The sequence below is a fragment of the Pteronotus mesoamericanus genome, unplaced genomic scaffold (assembly GCF_021234165.1).
Source record: "Pteronotus mesoamericanus isolate MK-2021 breed Mesoamerican mustached bat unplaced genomic scaffold, CSHL_Meso_final scaffold_232, whole genome shotgun sequence".
Classification (NCBI taxonomy): Eukaryota; Metazoa; Chordata; class Mammalia; order Chiroptera; family Mormoopidae; genus Pteronotus; species Pteronotus mesoamericanus.
The window spans coordinates 23,278,947-23,291,138 of record NW_026555311.1 but is presented as its reverse complement, the minus strand read 5'-3'; the positions used below and the strand labels follow the sequence as shown (position 1 = coordinate 23,291,138).

The 12,192-nt window shown below is 37.1% G+C and overlaps 1 protein-coding gene across 1 annotated transcript in view; it reads right to left on the bottom strand.

Moving 5' to 3' along the window:
• Positions 1–12,192, bottom strand: part of FAM13A (family with sequence similarity 13 member A) — a 266,776-nt gene that overhangs the window by 148,918 nt on the left and 105,666 nt on the right. Inside the window, exon 6 of the mRNA XM_054591743.1 lies at positions 5,893–5,976. Coding sequence (XP_054447718.1) covers positions 5,893–5,976 — 84 coding nt within the window. The remainder of the gene's footprint in view (positions 1–5,892; positions 5,977–12,192) is intronic.

Below are 12,192 nucleotides of genomic sequence, written 5' to 3'. Positions count from 1 at the left end.
AAATTAAAAAGATGTAACAGCAATTGTGGGACAATATTAAAAGACCTAACATATAGCTATCCAGAACTTCAGGAACAAGAGAGATGGAGACAGAAAAAAATACGTTAAAACAAGTAACTCTTTGAAGCTGGGCTACAGGGTCAAGATGAAGGTGTAGGTAGACAAGCTTTGCCTCCTCACACAACCATAAAAAGAATTGCAACTAAATCTCAAAATAAATAACACCCAGAACTGTCATAAAATTGAACTGTATGGAAGTCTGACAACCAAGGATTTTAAAAAGCCACAATACATCCAGATAGATAGGAAGGGTGGAGACGTGGAGACAGGGTGGAGAGGCAAGGAGAAGCAGTGTGGTGCTGAGAGGTGGCAGCGGCAGCGGAGCAGGCACAGGCAGTCCCACATTCATGTGTGGTGGATAAAAATCAGGAGGGGTACCTTGGGAGTGAGTGATCCCAGCCCCAGGCCAGACTGCACAGCTTAGGGTTCCAGCACCAGGAGATAAATTCTCATAACTTCCTGGTATAAAAACCAGAGAGGGTTGGGGTGCCAGAAGAAACTGCTGTATTTTCAGGAAACTCCTTTTAAAGGGCCCATACAGTCTTAAAATGTACACAAATCCACCCACTCTAGGACTCAACAGTGGGGCAACAGCTAGAAGAGCACCAGTTGCATATGGGTAGTGGGTGAAGTGACTGGAAATGGGGGAGTGCCAGGCAAATGCCCAGAAGCCAGGCAATGGCACAGTCCCTCTCTGACCTCCCTCCACACAGAGCCACAAAGCGGTGAAGTGGGTTGCCCCACCCCGGTGATTATCTAAGGCTCCAGCTCACACAATTTACAGGTACCTTTTCTACAATAGGTCACTTACTAAGACAGGGAGTCAAAGCAGCTCTACCTTATACACAGAAGCAAACACAGGGAGGCTGCCAAATGGAGGAGACAAAGAACTATGGCCCAAATGAAAGAACACAACAAAACACCCTCCAAAAGAACTAAACAAAAGGGAGCTGGCCAACCTATCAGATGCAGCGCTCAAAACATTGGTGATCAGGATGCTCAAAGAACTCATTGAGTATGGCAACAACATGAAGGAAGAAATGAAGGTTACACAAAGTGAATTAAAGAAATATCTACAGGGAACCAACAGAGAAGGGAAGGAAACCAGGATTCACATCAACAATTTGGAACATAAGGAAGAAATAAATATTCAAGCAGAACAGAAAGAAGAAACAAGAATTCAAAAAATGCATATAGGATAAGAAGACTCTGGGACATCTACAAATGAGCCAACATCTGACTCATGGGGATGACAGAAGGAGAAAAGGAAGAGCAAGAAACTGAAAACTTATTTGAAAAAAATAGTAAAAAAAAAACTTCCCTAATTTGGTGGAGGAAATAGACATACAAGTCCCAGAAGCACAGAGAGTCCCAAACAAGTTGGCCCAAAAGAGGACTATACCAAGATGTATCATAATCAAAATGCCAAAGGTTAAAGATAAAGAGAGAATCTTAAAAGCAGCAACAAAAAAGCAGAGAGTTACCTACAAAGGAGTACGCATATGACTATCAGCTGATTTCTCAGAATAAACTTTGCAGGCAAGGAGGGACTGGCAAGAGGTATTCAAAGTGATGAAAAGCAAGGACTTACAACCTAGATTACTCTATCCAGCAAAGCTATCATTTAGAATGGAAGGGCAGATAAAATGCTTCCCAGACAAGGTAAAGCTAAAGGAGTCCATCATAATCAAGCCATTCTTACATGAAAGAAATGTGTACCTAATGGGCACTTCCCCTTCATGGGAAATCAGCTAGAACCACCATCTAGGCTCTGTTGGCCGCATATGCTGGACTCCTAATGACTCTGTCCTGCCAAGATGGGGCAAAATCAGGGATTAAGCAAACAAACAAACAAATGAACCTCATAGACACAGACAACAATATGGACATTACCGGGGGGAAGAGGGGTGGGAGAGGTATTAGAGGGTAAAGGAGGCATAAATGGTGATAGAAGACTTGACATGGGGTGGTGAACACATAATACAATATGCAGCTGATATATTTTAGAATTGTACCTGAAACCTATATAGTTTTATTAACCAATGTCACCCCAATAAATTTAATAAAAGAGTAAAAAAGAAGATTTAAAATCAAATTAAGTAATCTTTAGATGAACAAAACTAAGATTTCGTCACTGGTGGATCAATAACTATGAAAAATCCTAAAGGAGCTTCTGTTGTAGACAAATTATAGAAATTGACAGCTTCAGGAAGAATAAATTGTGTCAGAAATGGTAACTACATATATGAGGTTGGTCCAGAGAGTATCCAGTCACATACTATGAAAAATACAGACATTTACTGAAGAAGATAAAAGAAACATTGTACATAGGAAAATAACACCTCAGTCCCCTTCAAAGTAGGCACCTTAGGACCTAACAAAGTTCTCCTAGCATCTTTACTACTGTGCAAAACACTCTGCAAAATCCACTATTGACTGCCCCGTCTTATTTTCCTGAATCTCATCAGTGGCCTTAAATCTCTTCCCTTTCAAAGGTAGCTTTAGTTTTGGGAAAAGCCAGAAGTCCCAGGGCACCAAATCTGGGCTGAGGGGGGCTGAGTCACCTGGGTGATGTGATGTTTTGCCAAAAAACTCCACATTAGACATGATGCATGAGGGGGCATGTTGTTGTGATGAAGCTGCCAATGACCAGCTGCCCATAGCTGCGGCCTTCTGAGTCATCTGAATAGTTTCCACAGAGGAATGTTCAAGCCTAACGCAAAATTTGATGCAGATTCGTTGCTCTATTCACTCAGTCATTTTGAATGTGATAGCGACACAGTACATATGCTCACTCAACATTGTCTACTGCCCCAACTGACTAGCACAGTGAAGTCATCATTGTTTGTGCATGTGCATTCCAGTCCATACTCCTTGGCTGCCAGGTTACATTGATGTTGCACAAACTGTTCTCATTAAATCAACAATGGTTAGACTTTTTCCAGACAGACCTTATATGCGTAAATATAAAAAAAAATTGTGGTTCTCTTGATTTATTTGAAATACATATGACCCTTTAAAGCAATAATTTTAACATTATGTTGTCAAACTATTAAGATATAATACATATGACAATCACAGTATAAAGAAGGAAAGGAAAATAAATGAATTGGAGTTTACATGGTTCTTAGATTTTATGAAAAGTAGTAAAACATTGAGTAGACGGAAACGTTAAAAATGCATTTGTAATAATTAAAACAACAATGCAAAGAGCTATAGCTAAAAGGGCAAATTAAAATGGAATTTTAAAAAAAGTTCAAAAATCTAAAAGGCATAAAAGAAACAGCAGAGAAACAAAATCAGAAAGAACATAGAGTAAACAAGACTACCAGCATACCTGCAATCTAACCATATCAATAACTACAACAGCACTGAAAGGTAGAGGTCAGAATGGGTAAAAAAGATAAAGACCAAACTGTATGCTGTCTATACTATATGCACTTTAAATAAAAACACATAGAGAGTTTGGAAGTAAGTAGTAGAAAAAGATGTTGTCTTCGGTATCATGTATCCCATTTATTTTTGCATATATGGTCCATACACAATTGGACATGAAATGGCTCTATGACTGTGTCCTTGAGCTAACAGAGCAGATGATTATTACTCGTCCAGAAAGTGTCATGGCATTGTATATTGGAGTTATCTTTTCTTCCCCCCCACCCCCCAGCTTGGGCTCAAATCAGGAAGGGGCTTTCCTACCTGATTTGAGCCTAAGGAAGAGAAATACAATCCTTCCCATTGCCTAAGAGCATAGACTACAACTGGCAGAGGGAACACACATGGGGACAGGTGACTTAAGACTAGAGAGACATCTTCAGAGCCAAAGGATATATGCCACCTCTGGATTACCATTTTACATTTCTGGCCATGCAGAGGTAGAATACTTGGCTGTCCAAGGTAAAAACCATTATAACTAGAGATGCCTGAGAAGGACAGTTAGGGAGGCCAAATGGAGTTACAATAATAGCAAGGATACTCATCATTCTCATAGCTTCCTAAATCACTCTAGAAAGGACACACCAACCATATTTTAAAGGTGGTCTCAGCTTTAGCTTTCAAAGATCAACTGGAGAGAAAAAGATTTTAAGAAAAAAATCTTGGTGAAAGAGTTAGTGCCTTATAATCTCTTGTAGCTCACATGTTCTGTGTTTGCCTCATTTCTGGGATTTGAAATTACAAAGGTTTAATCACCTCTAAACTAAGCAAAGCCTAGTTTATGCACATAAACTTAAACTTGCTCATGTAAGGCCACAAAGAAGCTAAGGTTATAAACCAAGGCTAAACCAACGAAGTAATTTTTCTATTGAATTAGCTTTGTCGTTCATGAACCATACGGCAAGACTGACGGAGGTTAATAAATGCATACTAATTATTGATTTTGTATATGCCTGAAATATTCCAAATGACATTAATATCATAAAAGTAATAAATCCCTTCAAACAACTTTTATGATAGGTTTCAATAGTGTCTGTTACTTAGGAAGTGATTCATCTAGGGTCTTGTCACCTAAAAGTAGTCATACCAATATAAATAGAGCTAATTAGCAATTGTTACCTTAAAATTTTTTTCAAATCCTACCATTTTTCAATGCATTTATTTGATGAGTATATTTTTGACATTGAACTTCATTAATTACTCAGTAAAAATTTCTACTATACATTTGATTTAATTATATTTAAGCTTGCACATGCAAATTTCACTGAAAAAACTACAAAAAAATAGTTTGAATTTGAAAGGAAAGCATGATAGTTAAAATAATTTTCCAGAAAACCTCAAGATGGAATAAGTTTTAAAGAAAGGCCGTTTTAAACTTTATTTTTAAAATAAATGGTAGACTCTTACCATAAAGAAGACACTAAATAATGGCTCTGTACTTCACTTGACTTGCTTTTATAAATAAAGGCACAGTTATTTTTATAGTAACTGGTGATTAAAATCAGAGACTGGAATTCCCTAAAACTTTGCTCAGGTGAACTCAATAAAGTTTGGAGAACAGTTGTCTTAGAACTAGAAAAAAAAAGTAGCTCTATAAAATGTCATAGTGGCCAGCTAGGAATATTATACACATCTAGTAAATAGAAGAAGTTCTACTCAAAAGTCAAGATTAAAGATTAGGAAAGGGGCTCTAAAATAAATGTAATCACTTTTCTGGTTGGACAAATGATCAAATTCTCATGACATATTATGGGTTAAAGGAGTTTTTCTTTTCACTGGCAAAACAATTATGTACATTTTGGATTTTTCTTAATAAGGAAAACAAAACTGTACATATTAGACTCTTTATTCTGTCACATATATGATTATTATTTTTCTTGTTAAAATTGTTTGAAATACTTTTCATTGGTCATGTGTTCTGTTTATAATTTTGAAAATATATTTTAATTAATTATAATAAATTAATAAGTTATAATCCATTTTAAGTAAAAATTATATTTTATAATTATAAAAATCAATGAAATGATTTCTATTTTGAAAAAAAGTTATGTTCAGACATTTTATTTTACCCTGTGAAGTAATAACCTAGGGTAGGTTTACTTTACTTAACTACTTCCTGCTCTGTAAGCTGGAAACAATCCTGATTTAAGGAGAAGTGATACTACTATTAAGAATATCATTTTCTATTAAGTAATAAAAGTATCCAGAGAATTTTTGGATGAATACAACATTGGATTAAATGAACTAAATAAAAAGTGCTTTTTATACCATCAGGTCCAAAAAAGAAAAAAAAAAAGCTGAGAGAAATGCAAGCAACAACAGATCATGGGAACATGAGAACATGCAGAGCCTTGCCAAACGTTGTATGTGGAAGCCTAATGATCAGATAGAGCTTACCTTAGTTTTTGGAGATGGGTTTTGCATGTCTCTTTCTAAGTCTTTTGTTAGAAGGATGGGTAAGGAGTTCTTACAACTGGCCTCCTATAAAAGAAGCATAAAAGAACTTTAGAAACTGAAGAATATTATCCTAGCCAGAAATTACAATGCAGTAAAAAAGTAACTTTTCCTGGGAAACAAGACGGGCATTTTGGATTCAGTGTCAGTTGCTAAGGAGACTGTAGTGAGGAGTCAAAAGTATTTATTTTCTTGTTTGTTAAACAGTGAAGTAAGGTAAGATGGTGATGGAGTAGGTGTGGAACATACAGGACATACATATTCAGAGATGTTCTTTAAAAATCTCATCTACACTATCATGTCACTTACATATCCACAGACAGCTCACCTCTTCTTTAGAGAATTGGATAGTTAGTTCTCCAAGACATTATTTTCCATAGTATTTCATGGATTGGTTCTGTTTCTGTAAATATTTTATCTCAAGCCAATTCCTTCAGGTCATTCAGCAAACTACTATTGAATAATGATGGTTTCATACCAGTATCTTAATTGAAGAAAAATATTTGAATATTTATTTCCAAAATAATGATGCTCCTAAGTCCTTGGTTCACACCAAGATACTACTTACAAAAATAATAGCAAAAATTATAAGAAGGCGGCTCACATAGAGTTGGATAGATTTACTATTTATTTCTACATAACAAAACAACAATAATGTTGTCTTAAAGAATAACATAGGACCCCACTTGAATAGCTATTAACTTGGATAAATTTTCCATGGATGCTTCTATCTCCAAGTTGAGAGAACAAAAATACATAAGAGGGAGATTACATAGAACAATAAAGTGAAGGAGTAAATGAGTCAGATTTCTTTTACTTGCTTCATAACCTTCATTTTTGCATCCCATATCTTCCCCCATCGTATGTACAATTCAATCATTTAAATTATGATTTTCACCCTATTTTACTTTAGAGTTAATAGATTATAATATTTTAAAAAAATAGTAGTTGACATATTTTATAATATTAAAACTTGCTGGAATTATATTCATTTATTTTTACAGGGAACCGTATATTATTATAATAAAATGCTTTTAAAGAAAATAAAAATATTACTTACTACTAACAAATTATTACTGAATCATAGGATGTATCAGGCGCTGTTCTAGAGGCTCTGAAATCATAATGCCACCCCCTCTCCCAACACCCTATGAATTAGGTACTATTAGTACCATTGCCCTTTGAAGTATAACACAATGAAAGCTTACAGAAATTAAGTAACTTGCCAAATAGCACAAAGGACTCAATGATGGTTCTGTAAAACTTTAAAGCCTGAGCTCTTATCTTTATATATGAATTTCTCATCCAATACTCTTGCGATGTTAAGTCAGTAAGTTGTAGAGCTATAGCATTTTAAAGCCAAAACAATTTCTAAAGATCAAAATTTGGTCAACTCCATACCCCCTTTCCAATTTTACTGATGAGGGACTTGGATCCTGAGGTGATGCACCCAAGATCATCATACAGACAGAGGTGGAGCTGAAACCCACGCTGGGACCACAGGGCTCTACACAGCACCTGTTCTCGACTCTGTGCCAGGGAGTGATATTCCCAGACTCAGAGGGGATTCAAGAGCCTCTTCTAAACTGGAGAGTAGCTGTTGTGCTGCCAACACTCTCAGCTGCCTGTGGCCTCACGTACGGCCCTATGTAAGAACCCAAGGGTACATTTCTGAGATCTCCAAATAAGTGTGCATTCCAGTCCTCCTCTTTCCCATCAGTCACAACACCTGTTGATGGAAAGCCACTTACTGGAAATAGTGAATGAACCCATTCCCACTTCTGACTCATTTACTTACTACATCCAGCATGACATTTAGAAGATCAAAGTGACTAAGTGCATAATCCATTGCATAATTTGACTACACTTGAGTAATACGATTACACTTAATCCTCTACCCCCTTTTTAAACTACTGGTATGTAAATGTTAGAATGTAATAAGAAGGAAAAAAGCTGACTCTTAAGGGAAATTAATAGGAATAGCTGACCTTTGTTTATCACTATCACAGTGTTTACAAACAGCTGTAATTCTTTCTCCCTTGTGCGCAAACTAAAAGTGAAAGTATTTCTTCAACACTCCTATGTTTTCTCCTTTTTTCTGTGAGTTAATAAGGCTGATAGCTGTTTCCTATAACAATCTGAAAGCATTTTCTGTAAACTTATATCTGAAAGTGCCACCTATATGAATGTCTATTTTTGTTTTAATGACTTTAAATTCAGACAATGAAGTGAAGTTCAGGAGCCAGAAGAGATCTATCTGGCTTCTCATCTGAGTTCTTGAACCAGTTGTGAGAAAGCAGGCAAGCATTTTAACCTCTCCTCTCAGTTCTAAGATCTATAAAATGAAGGGATTGGATTGATTAGATGAACTCCAAGAATCCCATCAAGACCTTCAGTTTCAAGATTTTATGATTCTTCTGGGAAGCAGCGACATTTACTGACAAAAAGGTAACCCACCACCTGTTCAGAGACACATCCCCGCTGCCCCGGCAGGATGCTGCTGAAACCCGGGCGCGCACCCAGGCAGCGGCCAGTGAGACGGGGTCCAGAGCCACGGGGCACAGGCAGCACTTCCTCCAGGGCCACTGGTACTCAGATTTATAGAGAAAAATAATATGACTAGTAGCTTAATAAGGAGCTGGTAATAACTTAATGTATTCTTTTAAAACAGTCGTATAATGGAGTTAAGTGAGGAATATTTTTAAGATAAAACTTTTTAAAGGTTGTGCCTTTAAAAAGCCACATATACCTGTAGGTATATACCTAAGAGAATTGAAAACATATGTCCACACAACAAATTTTACATGAATGCTCATGGCAGCATTATTCATAACAATCAAAAATTGAAAAGAATGCAAATGTCTATCACCTGATGGTTAAACAAAATATGGTATATCCATACAATACAATAATATTCAGCTATAAAAATGTATTAAGTGCTAATTCTGCTAACCACATAGATTAACCTTGAAAACATTAGGCTAAGTGAACGAAACCAAACACCAAAGGACAGGTTATGAGTCCACTTATATGAAATCTCCAGGACACGCAAATAGAAATAGGAAGTAGAATAGTGGTTGCCAGTGGCTGGGAGGAGGGGTGAATGGGGAGAGACTCCATTGGAGAGTGACTTTTGTGCAACAACTAATTGCTTAAACCAGCTGTATTACTTCAGTATTAGGAAAGCACAATTTAAAAATACAGTAGGGAAGGAAAAAATACCTTGTTCCTCATGGAATTGCTGGCCTTACTAGTCAACTCTTAATGAAAAAATAGAAAAGCACTCACGGTTCCCTCAGCCTAGCACACTACTCCCACAAGTACTCACCGGTTCATTCCCTCCCTGCATCCAGGTCTCTGCTCAGTTTTACTAGACAGATTCCCTCCCGAAACAACTTATCTCATCGCCACTGCTCTCCCCTTCCATTTGGGGCTCTACCTCCCTACCTTTCATATATTTTTTTCATGGCCTTTTGCAATATCTGACTTTATTACTTACAGGTTTTAATTCTTTATTGTTCATCTCATCCAACCCTAAGAGGACTTGATCAGTCTTGCTCACCAACATATCCACAGGGCCTAGGACAACGTTTGGCACAGAGAAGAAGTTCGATTTTTGTAGTGAATGAGTAAACCTTTAAATAAATGAGTAATGCCCCTTTCTAACCTTTCACAATCCCTTCTACATTCTCCTGTTTTTATTTCCCTCCTTAATCAGCTTATATTTCATGATCCTTCATTCCTTTGCTAATGCCATTAATTTCCTTCCTCCAGCCTTTAACCATTGCGTTCATCTCACAAAAGTATAACCTTGAGTCTAGCTCTATAGGCCTTCTCTGTGCTGGGAATGGAGCAACTGAAAGTGGCTGGAAAAAATTATTGGTTAAATGTTTCATGTTCTATTTATCATAAATCTTGAGTGAACCCTTTCTAATGCACAGTAATCCTGCTATACTTTAGTAACTTGACTTTCCACTCTCTGAGGTAATATTTCATATCTTCTCTTCTCAAACACCTTTTCCTTCCATTCTCACTTTAGATGTCACTGGAAAAACAGAAGCCTTCAAGCAGAGGCTACTCATTGTCCCACCATCAAATTTAGGAACCTAGTTGCAACCATTTCATCCTCTCTGCCTTCCCTTCAATTAACGGTGAAAGATAAGACTCTGAGCCTATCCAACAGCCATTCCCTCCAGGTTCATCCTGATCTTATCTCCCCCTACCTGCTCACAAACTTCACTCCTTCAATTATTCCCTCCCACACCCCCTCCACTAGATCATTCCCATCAACCATAAACATACTCTGTAATTGTGTCTTCTCTATTTTTTTCAAACTGGAAATTTGGGAGTTTATTTATTATTGACAAGGTGATCTTCATGCATCACCTAACCTACCCTCTGGGGTCAGCCTCTTTGGTACCTCCCTTCTTCTCTCTCTTTCCTCTTAACAAGCCTACTCAATCCTACTTTAAAAATAGTTACTGAATTCTCCATCTTCACCTAAACAACACTTCCTTAAATTCACTTTATATATATATATATAAAATTGGTGAGTTTTCTGTGTCCTCTATTAAATAGAAGTTCTAAGATGGAAAATAATTGGTCTCCTTATTTACTACTATAACTACAGTGGCATAGAAAAATGCCTGGTAGAGTAGGAACTTGATAAATTGTGTTGAATAAATGAATGTAGTGAAGTTGGAGCGACTCAAAGGCTGATACAGAGAAGCCTTTTCTCAAATGATACAATGATCTCATTGCACTTTTATGGTTTTTAAATACAATCAATATGCTAATGACTCCCAAATTTGTATAATTATCTTTGACATTTCTTCTGACCTACTTATATCTAACTGCCTACTTGTCATCTCCACTAGATTGTCTAATAAGCACCTAAATTTAGTATGTCCAAACCTGAGCTTTTGATTTACCAGTAAAAATATTCTGTCAGTCCTTGAGTTTCTTCCCCATATTAGCAGATGGCACTCAGTTGCTCCAGCTAATGGCAGGTGTCTACCTGATTCCTCCCTTTCCCATACCTCCCACCATGAAACCGACCATCAAGTCCAGTTAGCATGCTCCAAAATGAACTGGAGTTCATTCACTTCTCTCCATATACATGGCCACCCCAGTAATAACCAACATCATTCACCTAGATTACTTCAGTCATTTTGCCTTCTATGAGCTTTGTGTATGTCAAACAGATGATGTCATTCTTCTATCAATTCATAAAATAAAATCCAAATTCTTTAGCATAACTTACACAGCTCTGAATGATACAGCTCTTGCCTAGTTCTCTAACCTCATGGTATACCACATGCTCTCTATTCCATTTTTCCATTTCATTTATTGTATTCTTTTGCTTCAGAATTTGTGTGGTTCTTTTTTATGATTTCTATCTCTGTGTTGAACTTCTCATTTTGTTCATGTATTGTTTTCTTGATTTCGTTGAATTGTCTCTCTGTGTTATCTTGTAGCTTGCTGACCTTCTTTGAAACAATTATTTTGAATCATTTGTCAGGCATTTCATAGATCTCCATTTCTTTAAGAGTCAACTGGTGAAAATTTATTGAATTTCTTTGGTGATGCCACCTGTTGCCTTGCATTGGTGTTTGCACTTGTTGTAAGGATCAACAAAGACTTACGGGGGTCTTCAGTGGTAAAAGTTTGTAATAATGGGGAATTGTAACCCACTCCACAAACCTGTTGACCTTGTTTCTGTAAATACTGATTCTGACTAATATGTACCTTGTAGGTAAACAACATGTTTGTGTAAGAATCCGAGGAACTAATTTCAAGAGATACACTCTCCAACCTCCAGTCATCCCAGCTCTTAGAGATTTGCTGACCTTCAACTATAAAACCAGGATGACACACACCGGACAATTGCTTGACCAGTTTCGAGGTCCTTATCGGAATAGACTGTGCTGGTCTACATGTAGAGAATTTCAACACCCTCCTCTTGATCTCTTTGTTCTGCTTTCTCTCTCCTTCCTTATGAAAACCTCTGTTTGCACTGAGACGTTAATATGGGCTTTGAGGTAACAGTCCCCCATTTTTTCAGCTTGCTGCCATCTTGAATAAACTTCTTTTCTTTTCACTAACACCTGTCTCTTGAGTTTGGCTTTCATTGTGGCAGGTACAGTGAGGGTTACTAGAATTCTTTTGCTCTCCTTTACCTTCATAGTGGGGAGTAACAGCCAAGGGGTGCTCCACTGAGTTACTAGAGCTTTTTAATGTACT